Below are 12,287 nucleotides of genomic sequence, written 5' to 3' on the forward strand. Positions count from 1 at the left end.
CTTGGCAGGTCATGGTAGTCCCTGGACGTCAAAAGAACCATTCCAATGGGTTGTAATGCCAGAAATAATTGAAAATAACATCTTATATGTCTATTTTTCTCCTCTGGTTCCAGAGATATAATAGATGCAATTTTTCAAGATGGCTACCAGACTCGATTTTGAATTTTGAGGTCACGATAGTCCGAAACGTAATGAATACCATTTTAGCAGATTTGTCATGCCAGAAATTGTGGGAATCGACACCTTATTTATCGTTACGTTATGGCTCATCTGGTTCCCGATACATCATTTGATATGTATTTCAATATGGCGTCGGCAGCCATTTTGAAAAAAAGTGCTATAAAAAAGTTTGCCGTCACTTTTGGGAGGTGTATAGGAAATATTTTTTCTTTAAATTGGTCCAATTTGTCAAATCCATCAAGAAAAAAAGGTATCCGCAACACGGTCACGGATTCCAGAAAAATGACTCTACTAAATGTTGCTATGTGCCTTTAACCACAGCTATGTAAAGAAATTGCATGGGCATTGCGTTATGTGTTAAAATGGTCGTAACGGGAAAGTAATAAATCTGGCTCAGTTTGGATGTTTCCGAGCTGAAACATGAAATCATCGTATCAAATCGTTCTGTTTGAAAAAAGAGACAATATCCAATACTTCTTCCAACAGCAGGCTGATATCACTGCCACTGTCTTGTAGATTTGTAAGCTTTTCCTTCTGCCAATTTTCGAAGAAGGGTAATGCAACACAATTCTACCACAAGACTGATATCTAAATTGAAGATACGCCATCATCGTGGTTACGTGGCCATCATCGCACACACACACATCCATTACCATAGAGACGCAATCACAAGTTTAGAAAGTTTTCTCAAAGAGTTTTTTTCCTGTCTCGTCGCATGTCATCATTGGCGAAGTCATCTCCCTCGTCATTACGAAGCATCAGGATCCATTTCTCGCGAGCATTTTTCAAATGTGTGAGCCAAATTTGCTGTAGACAAAAATAAAAGCGCATAATAGCTCAAGAAATGGTGAATAGCCATTAATGGGGCCAAAAAATAAAACAAAAAAATAGGAAATCGTTTACATAGCTGCTTATCTTCAGTTGGACCACGATCTTGGAAAAAGTAGTGTCTTCACCTTAACCGATTAATTTGAAGGCATGTATTCAATGACTTTTCATTAATTTTAACACGATTTTGTTCCAAGTGTAAAAAGTATGTCCAGAAAGTTGGTTTTGTTTCTCTCGCTGAAAGTATACAATTTCCACACAATATTTGAGAAGTGCCTTTCAGTCACAATGAATAAGTAACCTTTATCAATCATTAAAATTGTTTATCGATGACTGCACGGCAGTACGGACGGACGGCCAGTAAGACGATAAATGCATGGACTTGGGTAGTGAGTTCATAGCATGTACAGGGTGAGTAAAAAAAACCAGCGGAACCCAAACCCCCAAAATTATATTTGATATTAAAAAAAATATATAGCAACACCAATAATATTGACTGGATAGCCAATTTCATAGGCTAATTTTAGATGCAAAAATGACTGAAATTGCTCAATCCGTTCAAAGAATATCACCATTTCAACGCAATGACCCTAAAACCTGTTTAGTCCCAAAAAGCAATTTATTGTGTATTCTGACTGTTAGGAACAACAAAGAAAATGACACAGAATACTTGTTTTAACAACTGTCAACAGCGGTAGTATACACAATATCTTTATTAACAACCCGGGTTGGGCAAACAATATGATTTATATAACCCATTTTTCTTAAAAGACGGGCCTTCAAAAGGACTTTGTTGAATATTTTTAACTTTTTAACTGAGGTTTTATTGCTGGTGATGGTTGAAGACAATTGTGAAGACGATTCTTGAAATCGCATTTTTGGACGAAAGAGGTTTTAGGGTCATTGTGTTTAAATGGTAATATGCTTTGAACGGATTAAGCAATTTCAATAATTTTTTACCTAAAAGTAGCTTATGAAATTGGCTTTCCAGTCATTATTATTTTTGGCGCTATATTTATTTCAAATATGAAATATTTGGGGGGTTTGGGTTCCACTTTTTTGACTCACCCATGAGACAACTCCGCAGAGTCAAACACCATGCATGCAAACTATTGCACAGACTAAACTACATTTCCTTGACATTATATAAACGGATGTAACTAGATACTGTTTTATTAAAGTTACATACCCCGTGTTCTTCATAAACAAATTGGATGTTTTCTCCTAACGAATTTGCAATTCGTATTTTTGTTTTAACACAGAAACTACTCTATTCCTATTCCTATTTTGGGCGTCCGCTCTCAAAAATGCACGTCCTGTGAGAGCGGAATTATTGTCTGACAGCCAATAATTCAAATTTTGTAAAGAAATTATTCAATAACTAAACGTCAGTGGCTTTTTCGTTTGGTATCGCATTCAAAGGTGAATAACTTTTAAATTACTTGGAAAACAGCTTTTTAAAACAAATTCAGGGTGAAACTCCAAATGCACGGGGAATACAATTTTGGATGCTGATAAAGGAATATACATGTACATGTATTCGTCAGTTGTAATAACTTTGTTTTTGCTGCATACCTTGCTATTGTCGTCACTGGCAGCTAATGTGTACGCTCCAACAAATTGCTGGTATCTGCTGTTTTGTAGCAGAACAAATCCATGTTTTAGGCCACTTGCTGTATCATAAAAACAGAACAACAGAAACAAGGTTTCATTTGATTTCTCTAAATCACAAGGAGCCAACGTTGGAAGAATCACACATTTTCCCCAAACACGTCCAGATTATTGCGACAAGGTGGAGCTGAATCTAGCAACAAGGGTATGCCTGAGTCCAGTCAAGTCAGTTACCAATTTAAAATGCAAAGCTTCTGAACATATAGTGGATTAACAATTAAAAGTACAGTTTATATTAATGTTTGCCGTGCCACGAAGAGTGGTGTATTCACAATGAAATAGTGCACCCCGCTGTGTACACCAGACGCTTGGGCCAATTAGCAGTAATTCATAATCTATTATGACCCCGTCTCGGAATTTAGACACATTTGTAATACTTAACCGTATTTGTGATCTTTAACCCTTATTGATGCCGTCCAATGTAATAAAAAGTCACGTGTTCTTTTGGTCAACTTTGGTGTAAAATTGGATGAAGCATTTTGAAGTCTCAAGAGAAACACTGTAAAAAAAAGTTGAGAAAAATGGGTTGATAATTCGACCTATGCTGGTCGAATTATCAACTGCCTACACTCTTGGGCAAATTCTTCCCAATAGTTAAACAATTTTTACCCAATTTAACCCAATATGAGGTAATTTCATACCAATGCTGGGTAAATTACATTGCCCAACAGTGTTTTATCCAACCTTTTTACAGTGAAGAAGCGCGACAAGATGTCAAGATAATTTTACTTTTTACTTTTATAAAAATATAAACATACTGTGCCGACTCGATGCCCAAGATGGCCTAGCTATGATTGTGGTCGAGTCAATTCATAGGAAAATTTCAGTAAAGTCAAGTCAGTGTCAGAGAGGCAAAGATATCTTCCTCCTACCTGCTGCCCGTTTGCTCTCTAACTCTATCACAGAGACCCTGTCCAAGGGGATGGGAGGCCTGTACACAATGAAGGAAAAGCCATCCTTCTTACGTGGGACAGGCGGCGTGGCAGAGATTGTCATGCCGTCTGGAAGTGACTTTTTCTTGACGTTATTCTTTCGGATTTTGCTGATAAGTAGCATGTCATCAAAGAGGAAGATATACATCTCTGAAGATTTGGTTCCATCTGTGGATGCAACATAAAGTTAGTTCTTGTAATTGTCGAAAACAGAAGCCTGTTTCTAGTGAAATTGTTTTGGTGAATCAAGTTGCTCAAACACTAGAGTCTTGAATTAAAAAAATACAGATCGTACCGATCAGTGTAAGTGGTCCCTCATGTAGAAGCGTCCTTTTAGTGCTGGCAAGCAAATTGCTTTTTGACATCTTGGCTACCGTGTCCTTGAGAAACTATGGGGAGAAAAAAAATCTATATTTCAAAAAACAGTGTGCTGCCTCCTATTAAGTGAAGGTGTTTTAGTTGTGGCAATGAAGTGAAAAGAAGGCAAACTTCAACCCGCAAGTAGCGCACCCAGGGGCGGGGGGTGGGGGGGGGGCGCTTAAGGTTGACAATTTTTTTTTTGTCCCACGATTTGACCTTGGTGACATGTATGTGGCCTACTTTCGAGTAGTATAATAGGGGGTTAGTGGTGCCACCAACGTCAAAATAGTCCCCTCCCCCAAAAAAATAGCAAGACATTTGTGATTTTTTGTCTGTACGAATTATTTATTGGTTAGAATCAATCATTTCGTGCTAAAAAAACCCATTTATTTTAGGGAAAATATGAACATAGTAGACAGGGCTACTTGAAACTAGTCCGTGCAGTGATATATACAAAGCAATCCATTTACAGATGAAACTGATTGTCTAGGACAATAGGCCGGAGTCCAATTTTAAATGGTGGGGAAAATATCAGTAATCCAAGATTTGGATTGCGCCACTGCAACCCGCGAACAACATTCTTTTTCAACACGTTATCACTGGCATGTGACTGCTTACCATTCCCAGTCAATAATGTCGTGTTAAATTCCGGGGGTGTGGTGGGGGGGGGGGGGGTAGGGGTTGCTGTTCATGACGCAAGCATGTTGGTATATGACATTCTGGGTTTCTATTGAAATGACAAAGCATTAATTTTCCCATTTTCTTCAGAAAAGCAGAAAAGTGGATCGAACTATTTGACAACAACTGAGCATTCCACCTTTCTGCTTTTTGGATACCAGAAAAGCAGATTTTACTTAGGCGGCTGAAAAGTGGCCATCTGCTTTCCTGCTATCAGAAAAGCAGAGAAGCAGATTGATTGTATTTGTACATCTGTGCAGTCATTTGTAGTGTATGGAGGGCCCCGATGGAAACCAGTTTTAAACTGTTTGGACAAACCCTTGGTAAAAAAAAATGTAATAAATAAATAAGTTCTGCATGGAGCAGGCAGATAATTTGCATCGAACTTTTATTTGAATAAGCCAGTTCGGCATTTGAACTGCGCATGCGTGTAGGCCTATATCAAGATTTGACGAGTTTCCTTCCGTTATTACCCGTATGCATGCAAAATCGTAACGGGTAACCAGCAACAATTGTCTTGTTCTGAAGTTCAGTAAGCACACAGTTTGGACAACGAAGTATTTTAAAGGTGTTTTGCAGAATACAGATTCGGTAACTATGTCTCCATATACTCTTGTTTGCGTTTATCTGCCGCGCTTATTCCGAAGTACTATTGTCGAACCTTGTTATGCACATGGCAGTTGAAATACCGATTTGGTTACTGGGCATATTATATGTTGTGAAGATACTTTCTACAGTTTTTATCGGATCTACTAATTTCATTCCGCAATCCGCATTCCCTCAACAACTTCCTGTTGACTGTATCTCAGTTACTAATATTAAAGGTTTTGCTTGAGGTAAGTTGAAACTGATCAGGAATAACTATCTACAAAGGACATTAGTGAAACGTGGAAACAGCTGAAAAGCTACAGGCAACAAGTGATGTAAAAACAAATTTTCAGGATGGAAATATTTTCATAAAGTGAATCGCCAGTAAGGAATTCGCTGGAGGAAAATCCTACCTCGGGTACAGATACTCTGGGGTCCAGTTCTTCAACCTGTGGCCACGTGATCATCTGCTGCAACTCTCGCAATCTCTCGAAGTTGCCAAGCCACTTGACCTTACCGTCCAGTTCATCTGTGGCATCCAAATGACAATTTCCGCTTATTCATTATTCATCGACACAATCTGAATGGTAACTAAAACCTAGACGATGGAGTCTCATAGTTGGCATATTGGACAATGTTCAGTCATTTTCTAAGCAAATGCAAAGGACAAATACATTGAGCTTGCCAGAGGTAGGATTATTTTAAAATAGGAATCACTGAACCAATGTACTCCGCTATATAGGGAAAATAACCGAGTTTAACCAAAGTTCAGTCATAACATAACGCCCCCCCCCCAAACCCCCCCCCCAAAAAAAAAAAAAACACCACCCAAACTAAATTAGAAACGACGTGTTTTTTTAAACCTGGTTTTTATCACCAACTGCACTTGTCATTGATTGTAGCATTGATTGTAGCAAATGTAGCAACACCCATTTTTGTGATCTGTATGCGTGCAATGACGTCATCAAGAAGCACACAACACTGAAAGAACGGTCAGAAATTTAGACTTTTTTAGTAACAGAGGGGAATGTCACTCGTGCCCTTCGAGCTTTGACATAAATACATAATGACAAGTTTTATTTACAAGCCTTTGCAGAGTATCGTGAGCATTTCACAGTGCAAGACCGCTTTTTACTTCCGTACATGATACCTTATAACGTTGAAGGATTGTGAAATATGCGACACTTCCCCGGGGAAGCTGTAAACGAATCTCCCAAATATTATCGTGTTACTTCTAACTGAATTAAGTGCGGCGAATTTCACAACCGGTGTGTGATATCATCTGAAATTTCTTACAAACAAGAGCCATGGATATACTGCCAGGTATTCTACGTATTTGATGATGTTGCTACGCTATAGCAGGACGTTTTAAAACTACAGTGACGCAAGTCACGTTTATTTGACGAATACTTTCGACATTGACAAAATGAAGAAAAACAAATGTTAGGAAAAAAACTTGATAAAAAATCAGTATGTTGTATTAACATGAAAAACAAATATACACATAATAAGTTTATCAACGTTTAGATGTTCATTACCGTGGGTTCTTATGTGTTTTTTGGTCGATTTTTTTGGAATAAAAATAGGAACAGAATATTAACACGACTTTGAATTCCCGTAATTAATGTTAAAGTGTTTTTTTTTTATTGGAAATGAGTTCATCCAGAACATTAGTCTGCCTCTGCAAGTCTATTTTTCAACATATATAAATATATATTTTTTGGGGGTGGGGTTGGGGGCGGAGAACCAAACCAATGTGAGATTCAATTGATGAAAACGTAATACATGTACATTGCATTTTGTTAAAATTAAGTATTCGTTTTGGTGGATTTCAACTTTGAACACTCAAAACGGAGTGAAACACCTATAGAAAAGGCACTGTAAATAACACAAAAAGGTGAATTTTAATGAGAGTTTCATCGTTTTCATTGACAGCCATCACAGTCACGTAACATACATACAACCTGGCTGGGATATTCAACGTAACTACACAGTAAAGCTAGTTGACATTTTTTTTAAAGGGATGCATTTCTTTATGGAAAATAGCTCGACCGTCATGCACTGCTCGTACACCAAAAAGACTGGATTTGAAATTGATGCACATGCACATAATTTTTTTTTTATGTGTACTTACTCAATGCAACTCCGACGGCCTGCAGGGTTGCGTTCAAGCTGGCGCGCTCAATAGGGTCATCTGTGCGTTCCCGTATGTCTTTCAAAAGCAAGGGGTACTTGGTCACGTGCTGGATGGGTGCTACCATCAGGTCGGCAAGTTGTAATCTTTTGCATCGTGTGTCCTGTTCGCAAAGCTGGTGTCAAAAAGGCTCACATTTAAAGCAGACTAAAATCTGTAGCTAGGCTTTGAGCATGAAAGCGGATTGGAATTCTTTCGCGTATAGGGCACATTTAACCATCGGATAATTTTCCTCCAAGTTTTGCCCTATTTGGATCCTAAACTGTCATCATCTTATATAAAGTGCATGACTTTGTTTAAGCTTACATAGCGATAACAACATGGCTACTCCTGACAAAGAACAAAATTTTGAAGGCTATGGAATTGTTTAATGAGCTATAGTTTTTTTTTTGAGGGTACGACGGAGACATAAATTGTGGTAAAAATGCTTGTGTGATAATAGTAAAAGTAATCGAAGTTGTCAGGCGAAAAGTTATTCATCGCATTTTATTATACAAGCCTGCTTGTACAATAATACTGAAAAACAAAATATTACAAAATCCCCACTTACTTTAAAAGGCAACTTTGATATTTAAGTCCAGACGCTTTTAAAAAGACGAATAAACTGTAAAAGATGAGGCTTTAGACACCAAAGTGTAAGTAACCTTCTCCGTCAACTTGCCCTGATGTTAAACTTCGATTTTCTGTTCGATGGTGGTTTGATTGATTCACACGGTAGCAGGCTCACCTTCACAAATTCAACGAAGTCTTCGTGTTTTTTTAGGTTGTCAATGTAGTGCAGAGCAGATGAGTAATTCATGCAATACCTCTGATAGGCTGGACACACACGGTTACCAAACTATTAAAAAAAATAAGACAAAGAAATGTTTCTAATGTAATATGAAAACAAAGGTACAAATTATAAAAGAAAATCACACTGACGTGCATAAACTTTGTGGTCTTCTAAGAATAAAGTTGTTTTAGGACACCGGCCTCAGCGTAAGACTACTGCTGAGATAGATAGATAGATATATAATGTATAACTGCGTTATATAACTCTTGAAGCTTTGCATGGCGGATAGGATAAAATAAGAAACATTTGCGGGCAACGCCATGTGGAAGGAAATAACTGTGTTATTTCAATATGTTGAAATCATACGTCGATGTCTGTCGAAATATTGTCCGGCGGTTTACATAATTGCCCCATTTAGCAGCACAGATACTCAGGCTCTATATATATATATATATTACAATGTTGTAAATTATCATTAAACCATTGTCCATTACTTGCCTACCATTGCAAAGGCAGTTACTACTGCATCCGTATGGCAGAAGTCTGTTCTGCTTGCTTTTGCCAGAAGCATTCGGATGAGATCTCGACAAAACGAGGCACTGACCTACACAGATAAAGCCAATATCACACAAAATACGTTATCTTCCAAGGTAATTTGGTGACACAAGTGAAGGTTCCCAATGGAACTTGCAATTAATAATATAAACCAGTGGTGTAACTACGGGGGGGGGGGGGGGGGGGGCATGTGGGGCACAACACCACCTGCTAGAGGCCTGTTCCCCTCCCTTGTGCACTCCCCTATAACCATCGAGTACCAATCCAGACATTGAGAACATGTGCTTGCCTTGCCCTGTGTGTAATTGGACGACAATATTACGCTACTGACGTGACCTCTCTTTAGATTAGACTTGAAAGAATATTATATATATGTCAACACAAACAATTAAAATGTTCGACGTCATACGGGTAAAGATTTCATCATTATGTCTAACAATATCCGAGTCCAACACGTTCATTGTAATATGAAGAAAAAGTTAATATCAATGGAGTATCAACTCATGTACTTGCATTTTTGATATAATGATTGTTTGATTTCAATGCACTTAGTTATCATTGCAACGTACCTGGCTGAGTTCGTCTATATTTGCGAATATTTTAGCAGGTTCGATGTACATAAGGTATCCCTCGCATTGTAAGGCGCGGAGAGGCTCCTGGAATACCTTTAACAACACAATACCAACTTCAGCTGTTATACTTGCGTCAATAAAACATGTCACTATTATAGAAAAAGATGTGTAAGCTCAACTGTCTAGAGACTAATTATAGATGTACATGTACAATGGAACAAAGACAAGCAGCACTCGCGGGAAGGGAGGATTCACACCAGAGATTATTTGTGATACTAGAAGTGTTTTAACAATCAGAAGGCCAGGTGCAATTTCCAAGCAAGGTGTTAAATGCATCGAGTGGAGGCCTTCAGAGAATAAGCTACGGCTTTGCAAGCATTCCCCATTATGTATTTTTTCTGGGATTCAAGGATGACAAATAATGCACATATAGGAAACATGTACTTATAGGCTATAGTATTCATAACATTATGTTGACAAGTCCGATGTACAAAGCCAGTAGTCTTGCAATCTGTAATTAATATGTTCACAATCTACCTATATAGGAAAAGCCGTGCATGTTACAGAAAAGGCAGGATGTCAAATAATTTGAGGAATTGATGGAAATTATGTTGTATAACATCTTTATGTTGATACGAAAAGTTCCCCAAATATATATTTGAGCCCACTATTGATGAAAAAACAACAACAACACGCTATTATGATGACATTCATGGTATCACTACGTAAAGATGTATGATGACCATTATGAGTGCTGGTAAGGGTCTTTTGGGACTGCGGGAGTTTATGGGTTAATATATAGATATATTTTAAATATAGTTGAATTCTTACATTTTTCAAGACGAGGATGTGTTCTATGAGGTAGACGCACTCGCTATGAAATAACTCCCAGACCTTGTCTCTTCGTTTCACTTCCTCTTGAGAGGGCGAGTGCACTGAGTTGTTTGTGTTATTGTTTTCGACTTCCATGATTACATCCCGCCAATGCTTGTCCTGATGCAAATGGCAGAAATTATAAAACAAGGGGAGAAATCCATCAACAGAAAAGAAATCTAGGGGTTAAAGGTGCCATTGTAAGTACCAGTGCCACATGAGGAACATTATAATGAAGAAATACGTTCCATGTGAAGATAATCTCCACAAAACTTAAACGCTTGTCCAATATTCACTGTTTATTTTATTTAATCTAACTAACAGTGAGTTGATTAAATGTTGATGAGCTGATGATATACTCACTTTGTATGCTGCAAATTCCAAGTCATCTTGGTCTCGTATTTTAAAATTTGTAAAAACCGTGGTGATATCGTCAATCATACTCTTGTCTTTGTCTTTACCCTATGTGAAAAAAAGTACATAACTTAAAATTATAAGTTTCGAATTAAATAGTACAGAGAATGTAGACAGCGGCAACAATATTCACGGCAACAATTATCATTATCGTCGTCTACCCGCTAAAAAACAAACAAGGAAAACTCCTTCCTTAAATTTAGTTTTTCTCTGAAAAGCGGCTTTTGAAAATAGCAAAGTTTTTCTTGCTTCGTTTTCTGGCTATCTTTCATATATGAAAAGCAGTTTTGGAAAAGATGAGTAGATTAAAAATATTTGTTATTTCTTTGTTACCTTTTTCCTGCAATGTTTTGGTGTGTGTTGTTATGTTTTCAGCATTAATTATGGCCTAATATTTAAAAAGACGTTAACTTTAATATAGATTTACCTACATATCAGCATTCGACACATCGCAGTATTTTAATCAGTATACGTTAGGCATATGTACTTACAAATTTCTTCTTGAATAGAGCATGCAGCTTCTTTTTGGTTTCTGCGGACAAAGGCACAGATAAAATGTGTCTGAATTCCTTAATAACTGGGATATATAACGGTCTGATAATTTACCCAAACATCTTTTTCTTTTAGTTTAAACTTGCTTTGAATGTGACTAAACATCTCCTTGCTTGTCCACGCAATAATCGTCTTAATCCAATCTTCACCAAATGTATAGACAAATTAAAAAAAACCATCATGAAATAAGAAAAAAAAACAGGTTAATGGCAAAGGTAAGTCATCACAGCATCGCTAAATTCCATCATCTCAAGGGAACCATGGCTTCTTCCCTTCTCAAACAAATCTGAGAGGAATTCCCCAGGACATTATTTACCTGCGCCGTCGTTATTATCTTGGTCCAGTTGGTTACTCTCAAAGCATGCTGTGGCGCTGGCCTCGATGAAATCTTGGAGAGGAAAAACAGGAAATTAAATATCGTCTCAACAAATTGAATGCAAGCAAAGCATGTTGGTGACTTTGTAAGGATTGATTTGAGATTGGTTTGTTGTTTTCTGGATAGAGTGAACGCTAGTAAATTACCGCAATGTATCACAATCTAATTTGGAAACCAACTTCAACCGTTAAATGCCATTATGTCTTTTCTTTGCAGTTTCAATCACAACTATTTTATTTATGAATGCTAAAACTTTCGTACAGAAAAATTAATTTATGTGCATTTTAGCAAGGTAGGCCTAATCATTAACAATCCCTCTCGCTCTTACCTTGTAAATGAACTGCAGCTACAGCTAAAATAGAAAGAAACAAGTACATCGATTAGTTAGAACATGAGAAATGAGGAACACTGTGTATGTTCTTGTTCTTTCTATAGACCATGTGACCTGTGACGTCATGCCGACAGGCAACCGTTGGGCAACTCAAACATTCAAGCATCTTTTGATTGTTCTTTGGCCCACATTTATCGGATGTATGTCAACACTTTAAACCAATCGTATTTCAGGACATGCAATGCTGAATTGATCACACATCCAATTTTGTAAATAAATGTGACAAGGTATTTTCAGCCATTTAAACTGTTAAAAATTTAAAGATCACCAAGTGTATTAATTATTTAGATTCGTATTATTTAAAGATGAATTCCCCGTGTTATTTTCGAGTTATTCCTCGAAAATAGATTT

At 37.4% G+C, this 12,287-nt stretch overlaps 1 protein-coding gene across 2 annotated transcripts in view; it reads right to left on the reverse strand.

Moving 5' to 3' along the window:
- Positions 1-293: 293 nt before the first annotated feature.
- The window catches only part of LOC119731932, a 58,611-nt gene continuing 46,617 nt past the window's right edge, over positions 294-12,287 (reverse strand). For both annotated transcript variants that reach the window (XM_038205232.1, XM_038205231.1), the window contains exons 7-20: positions 11,874-11,897; positions 11,486-11,557; positions 11,109-11,149; positions 10,567-10,665; positions 10,162-10,323; positions 9,328-9,423; positions 8,706-8,807; positions 8,159-8,269; positions 7,372-7,546; positions 5,651-5,766; positions 3,907-4,000; positions 3,552-3,779; positions 2,584-2,681; positions 294-987 (exon numbers count right to left, since the gene is read on the reverse strand). In XM_038205232.1, coding sequence (XP_038061160.1) covers positions 868-987; positions 2,584-2,681; positions 3,552-3,779; positions 3,907-4,000; positions 5,651-5,766; positions 7,372-7,546; positions 8,159-8,269; positions 8,706-8,807; positions 9,328-9,423; positions 10,162-10,323; positions 10,567-10,665; positions 11,109-11,149; positions 11,486-11,557; positions 11,874-11,897 — 1,538 coding nt within the window. In that variant the 3' untranslated portion in view covers positions 294-867. The remainder of the gene's footprint in view (positions 988-2,583; positions 2,682-3,551; positions 3,780-3,906; positions 4,001-5,650; positions 5,767-7,371; positions 7,547-8,158; positions 8,270-8,705; positions 8,808-9,327; positions 9,424-10,161; positions 10,324-10,566; positions 10,666-11,108; positions 11,150-11,485; positions 11,558-11,873; positions 11,898-12,287) is intronic.

Source organism: Patiria miniata, unplaced genomic scaffold, assembly GCF_015706575.1.
Source record: "Patiria miniata isolate m_02_andy unplaced genomic scaffold, ASM1570657v1 HiC_scaffold_24, whole genome shotgun sequence".
Classification (NCBI taxonomy): Eukaryota; Metazoa; Echinodermata; class Asteroidea; order Valvatida; family Asterinidae; genus Patiria; species Patiria miniata.